The 6,468-nt window shown below is 49.1% G+C and overlaps 1 protein-coding gene across 1 annotated transcript in view; it reads left to right on the plus strand.

Moving 5' to 3' along the window:
* Positions 1-1,468: 1,468 nt before the first annotated feature.
* FRMD4A (FERM domain containing 4A) overlaps positions 1,469-6,468 on the plus strand; it is a 342,273-nt gene continuing 337,273 nt past the window's right edge. The window contains exon 1 of the mRNA XM_058191964.1: positions 1,469-1,703. Coding sequence (XP_058047947.1) covers positions 1,671-1,703 — 33 coding nt within the window. The 5' untranslated portion in view covers positions 1,469-1,670. The remainder of the gene's footprint in view (positions 1,704-6,468) is intronic.

Genomic DNA, 6,468 nt, shown 5'->3' on the forward strand with positions numbered 1-6,468 from the left:
CATCTTGCAAGTCCAATTAATCTGCATAACCTTAACTCCAGGGCAGTAGATATACAGTTACAGCCCTTATCTCTGCGATCGCACTAACCACCTTGGATGTATTGTGTAACTGGGAGTTGCCAAACCTCCTTTCTTCACACAATCCTCTGCTTGAGGAGTAGGTATCACCTGTGTCCTTAAACTCAAGATGGGCTACCAATAATTTGAGATTATCTGTAGCTCAGGGTTGAAATGTGGGCTCCTTGGTGCTCTCTGAGCTTGGTGGTTTTCTTGCAGACGTTTCTTGACCCAACTAGGTAACAGCATCAGTGCTAGAAGGGAGGAGGAGGAGGAGGAGGAGGAGAAGTGTGGGCTCCTTGGTTCTTTCTGAGCTTGGTTTTCTTGCAGACGTTTCTTGACCAAACTAGGTAACAGCATCAGTGCTAGAAGGGAGTGGGGTTTCCAGAAAGGAGGAGGAGGAAGAGGAAGAGGAGGAGGAGGAGGAGGAGGAGGACGACTGTGGGGTCCTTGGTTCTCTCTGAGCTTGGTGGTTTTCTTGCAGATATTTGCAAGTTTATATTCTATCTAGTGCCTCGCCCTGTTGGTGGTGGTGGGGATTGTCTCAGAGGTTCTTTAATTGGCCTGTTGACTGTTGACTTGTTCTGTAGTTCCTTGATTGGGGTATTGTTTACTTGATTGTTAGTCTGGTGTTAATCTTTGAGTTCATCTATCCACATCTGGATGTTTATTGTTGGTGGGGAAGCGTTGTGGTCTTTTTGTTCCCTTTTGGGCTTGTTTGATTGTCTCTTTTGCATAGTGTGTAGATGTTAGTTAGACTGGGTAACAAAACATCTGCAGTAAAGCAACCAAACTCAGAGACCACCAAGGAACACCGCCCCCCATCCTCCTCCTCTTCCTCTCCACAAACCCAACTCAACTCCCTTCTGTCGTTGATGATGTTACCTAGTTGTAAGTGTTGTACCTTGATGAAGGTATCTTTTCTTTTATGTACACTCCTCCTCCCTCCTCTTCTTCCTCCCCCTCCCTTTCTGCAAACCCCACTCCCTTCTAGCACTGATGACGTTACCTAGTTGGGTAATGAAACGCCTGCAAGAAAACCACCAAGCTCAGAGAGCACCAAGGAGCCCTCGGATGGACTAATTTTTGCTTTAGGCACTGGCTGGAACCAGTCCCGTTCTTCAAAGCAAAGGAACATTTAGGAGAAAGTTATTGTTCAGTGGGAGACGATGGTCCTCAGGAATTTACTTGGAGACCCAAGAGAAGGTGCCCTCTCTGTATGCTCAGAGGCAAGGCTCCTCTCTCCTTCTTTCCGGGCGAGCCGACGGCTCCCCTCTGCTTTTGGGGGTCACTCCTGCTGGAGCCGCGCACGGAGCGAGAGCTTGCCAGGAAGGCTGGCACGGAGCTGCAGGCGCATTATGCAGCGAGCGAGTGGGAGGGAAGGAGGGTGTGTAAGTGTGTGTGTGCGCGAGTGAGTGAGTGGCAGGGAGGCTCCGGTAGAAGCGGCGCCGCTTCCCTCGACTGAGGGGCTTCGAGAGGGAGCAGGTGGGCGGCCGCTCCTCTCTAAGGGAAGCGTGGCTGCATTGTGACCCCTTCGGATGGGCTACTTGAAGACCGACCAAGAGGGAGCAAGTTGAAGGAGGGAGAAAGACTGGCATGAAGAGGAGGGCAAAATGGAAGGGCTCCTTTCTCCCATGAGGACCAAGGTAAGAAAACCCGGTTTCTCCCGGCTCCTCTTCGCTGCCTTTGAAGTCTTGGGAAGAAGCCGGGCGGGGAGCGAGCGGGCTCTGCCTCCGGTTTGTTCCCGGCTCGCTTTCAGTTTTGCGCTTTCGCACCGAATCGGCGCTTTCGGTGCAGGAAAGATTCTTTCTTTCTTTCTTTCTTTCCCTCTTTTCTTCCCTTCTCTCCTTTTCTGGTTCCGAGCAGGGAGCGCGTGCGTGTCTTTGTACAGGAGTTCTCTCCCCCCCCCCCCGTAGACACAGACTTTTAATTTCCAGGCTGAAAGCGCCGCTTTGTGTGTGAGGTGCGTGGAGGAGAAAGAGACCGCGGAGGGAGCTGTTCACTTCAAAGGGGTAGCTAGCTGCGCGCCAGGCTTTCTTTCAGAAGAAAAGAAAAGAAAAGAAAAGAGAAAAAGAAAAAGAACGGGGAAGCCGCAGCATTTTCCCAAACAAATTGCCAAGAAATCAGCGGGGTTATTATCCATTCCTGCCTTCCCGGAAAGCCTTTGGGGTGTCAGGAGACCCTCCCCCCTTCTCTTGAGGCGGCCCCCCACCCAAGTGCGAGACAGGCTAAGGATGGCTTTGCCTCTCAGCGAGGCTCTGGGTTTAAGAAAGGAAAAAGAGAGGGAGGGAGGGAGGGAGGGAGAGGGAAGGGGGGGATGAAGAGGGGGGAGGGGAGAGAAAGAGAGAGAGACACATAGACAGGCAGGCAGACAGACAGACAGGATGCCGGAGGGCTGAAGTGAAGGATCGTGTTTGGATTTGCATCCGACAACCCTTGCGGGCCTGTTAGCGCACGAAGGCCAAGGTGCCAAGGATCCTGTTGTCAGGCTCGCATTTTGGCGAAGTTTGTGATGAGCGAGTGACTTATAGGAAGCTCCCTGTGCTACTTGTGGCCACATCAGTTTCGCCTCTCTCGTTTTGAGCTCGGATCTTCCAGGAACTAAAAAAAAAAAAACACCCCTAGTAGGGTTGCGTTGGTTTCTTGTTGATGGTTTCAGGCTGGGAGAGAATAGTTCAGAGTCCGGCTTGAGTCCGTCGAAGACTTGACTCGAACTTCCAAGTTTGAAATCACCCGCCGGCTTGGCTTTTCTGGATGATGAATAAATGCATGCGGTGCATTGTGCATTGTGGGGTTTGTTTGTCTTTTTGCCGTTCTCAAACCATTCTGTGACCGAGAAACATAATTTTGCGGTTTATCTGCGTTCCTGGTGAAATGTGGTGTGGTACATCTGAAAACCAAGCGGCAACGGCAGGCAAATCTCCCCACCCCCCACTTGTCTAACCTTCCGCCTCTTCCCTTCATAAGGCCAGATGCTAAATTCCTCTTTGCATATTGACCGGAATCTAGGCTAGATGATATTTAGTCCTACCATGTTTGGGGAGGGGGGGTGATCCAGATCTCCAAACCACACCAATCCTTGTAGTATGAAGTATCCAAGTGAGGATAAAGGCAAGGAGAATCTATCTGCTATCAGAGGACCTCTTTTCCATTGTCCTGTCTTCCAAACCAAGTCAAGGACCATCTAACCATCCATTGGATAAAGACTTTCCCTATCCAGCCCCACCTCCTTTTTCCAGATTGTCCCAACCACTGGATTCTCTCCCCTTTGAGTCCAGGGTCACTTTCATCACTTCTAGGTCAACCCTCCCCTTTGCTCAATCCATAAATGGGTCAACACCGAGTTTGGGTCCAGGGATGTCACAAGCATTCTTTTGCAAAAGAAGAAGGCAGAAGATGAAAGGAAGAGAAAAGGATGGGTGTGTAGATGGATAAAGGGAAGAATGAAATGAATATAGACTGGGCTACTGGGAGAATGGAAGAGTAAGCGAGGTTAAAGGAGAATCTGGAAAGAAGGAAAGACCAGCCGTTTGAGTAGCCAAATGCCTGCTGGATATCATTTCCAATTTACATTTATTTATTAGACTTCCCTCCTAGCCTAATCCCTTAGGGACAGCCAGAAGTTAATTAGCATGAATGAAAAAGGAAGAAAAAAATACCCTCCTTCTACATTATCTCAGATACCCTGCGGCTCTTCAGGGAGTAGAGGACCAATGCACTCTGCACTTGCTCAAGAGCTTTGGACATGATACCCTTATTTCTGGTGTCTTCTGGTATGAAGAGCTCGGAGGGACACAAATAGAAGCACTGCCATTGTTGTTGAGGATTGTCACAATGGGAAGCCTCTGTAGGCAGGGCAGCATCAGAATTGCTGTTTTAAGAGTGGGGGGGGGAATGTTATCCCAAGCTATTGCAATAAAAATGGTTGTTTTGTTGAGCCGGGCGATTAAACCCAACACTTACTTAATGTTAATGGGGTCTTAAGGAAAGCAAAGAGAGAAAATGTGGATTTCTCTCTCTCTCTCTCTCTGGAAGGCAATTACAGAAGGAAAGATCTCCCCACCCTTCCCTATGCATCTGCCAGCCAACGAACCAAACTATTTTCATGCCATTTTAATAGAAAGCGTTAATGACAGCAGGGACAGAAGGGCAAGGGAAATGATCGGGTCTGCGTTGTCGATTTCCCTAAAACTGGGGCTCGGATTCCATTAAACTGAAAGCTTAAGGATCCAATAAAATATATATATTTTTTAAATGTTTTATTCCTTGATCTTCTTGTGTTTGGATCTATTGGTTTTATTATGGTTTTATTGTAGTTTTAAATTTTTGTTTCAGCTTAATTGATCTTTATTCCTTGATCTTCTTGTGTTGTGTCTTCCTATGTTCTCCCACCCACTCATTTCAATGGAGCTCAACTTACTGAGGTACCCTTGGCTGAGCAACTTATCCAAAAAAAAAAAAAAAGAGGACTATTTTTATACCCCCCCCCGCCTCAGCTACATATTTTAAATATTGCTGCCATTTGTGTGTGTGTGTGTGTGTGTGTGTGTGTGTGTGTGTGTGTGTGGTTTTTTCTTCTTCTCCCCCTTGACGGATGAAATCACCATAGTGCGGCTTGATAGTTTCCAGGGTAAGATATTTATTCCTTTCCTCAAAATGGTTGCCTGAGGCAAATTAGCAGGAGGACTGATTGGCCATCTGGTTAACGCTGAAATTATGGCCTGCATTAAATATATAATATTGGAACTTGGGGTGTCCTTTAGGGTTGCTTGCTCTGGCTCACACAAAGGAGAGAGTTAAAACGGGGAAGGAATCACAGACAGAAAGCTGTTCCAGGCAAACTGTTATAAAAGGACTTAGAGCTTAGTCATATTTTATTTATTTTTTTGAACGCTCAGGAGTTTCCTGACACACCCCAAATTCTTAGAAACGTGAGTGGGAGAGGACGATCTTCGTCAGGTGAGGCTGTGATCAAAGGAGCTGTTGGGTAGCATAGATTTTTCTTTGATTATTGTTGTTGTGGTCAAAGAGCATGTGCCAATGGTTTTACCCTACCATCTGTAGCAGGGGTCTCCAACCTTGGTCCCTTTAAGACTTGTGGACTTCAACTCCCAGAGGGACTCTGGGAGTTGAAGTCCACAAGTCTTAAAGGGACCGAGGTTGGAGACCCGTGGTCTGTAGGGATCAGCTGAAAAAAATGGACTTTGGAGGCAGCAAGCAAACATTTACAGATAGTTCTCAACTTATGACTGCAGCGAGGTGGTTTGTTAAGTCATCGTGCCCAATTTTTACGACCAGTTTTTGCCCACAATTGTTCAGCAAATCGCTACAGCCATTAAGCGAATCGAGCGGTCATTAAGCAAACTCAGCGGCTTTTGATACCGTCGACCATGGTATCTTGCTGCGACGGCTGGAGGGTTTAGGAGTGGGGGGCACCGTTTTTCAGTGGTTCTCCTCCTATCTTTCTGACCGGTCGCAGATGGTGTTGGCAGGAGGTCAAAGATCGGCCGCGAGGCACCTCATGTGTGGGGAGCCACAGGGGTCGGTTCTCTCGCCTCTTCTGTTCAACATCTACATGAAGCCGCTAGGTGAGATCATTCGTGGTTTTGGGGTGCAATGTCATCTGTACGCTGATGATACTCAGCTGTACATTTCCACCCCTAACCACCCCAACGAGGCCGTCGAAGTGATGTCCCGGTGTCTGGAGGCCGTGCAGGTCTGGATGGGGAAGAACAGGCTTCGATTCAACCCTTCCAAGACTGAGTGGCTGTGGATGCCGGCATCCCGGTACAGCCAGCTGACTCCATCGCTGACTGTTGGGGGAGAGTCATTGGCCCCCATGGAGTGGGTTCGCAACTTAGGCGTCCTCCTGGATGTACGGCTATCCTTAGAAGAGCATATGACGGCCGTCGCCAGGGGAGCTTTTTATCAGGTTCGCCTGATACGCCAGTTGCGTCCCTTCCTAGACCGGGATTCCCTATGCACGGTCACTCACGCCCTCGTCACTTCCCGCCTAGACTACTGTAACACTCTCTACATGGAGCTCCCCTTGAAGAGCACCCAGAGGCTCCAACTGGTCCAGAATGCGGCTGCGCGGGTAATAGAAAGAGCAACTCGAGGCTCCCATGTAACACCTCTCCTGCGCAAGCTGCACTGGCTTCCGGTGGTCTTCCGGGTGCAATTCAAGGTGTTGGTGACCACCTTTAAAGCGCTCCATGGCATAGGACTGGGTTATTTACAGGACTGCCTACTGCCACCAATTGCCTCCCATTGACCTGTGCGGTCCCCATAGGGAGGGTCTCCTCAGGGTGCCGTCAGTCAAACAATGTCGACTGGCGACCCCCAGGAGGAAAGCTTTCTCTGTGGGGGCTCCTGCCCTCTGGAATGAGCTGCCTCCGGGGATACGTCAAC

This window comes from Ahaetulla prasina, chromosome 7 (assembly GCF_028640845.1).
Source record: "Ahaetulla prasina isolate Xishuangbanna chromosome 7, ASM2864084v1, whole genome shotgun sequence".
NCBI classification, from domain to species: domain Eukaryota; kingdom Metazoa; phylum Chordata; class Lepidosauria; order Squamata; family Colubridae; genus Ahaetulla; species Ahaetulla prasina.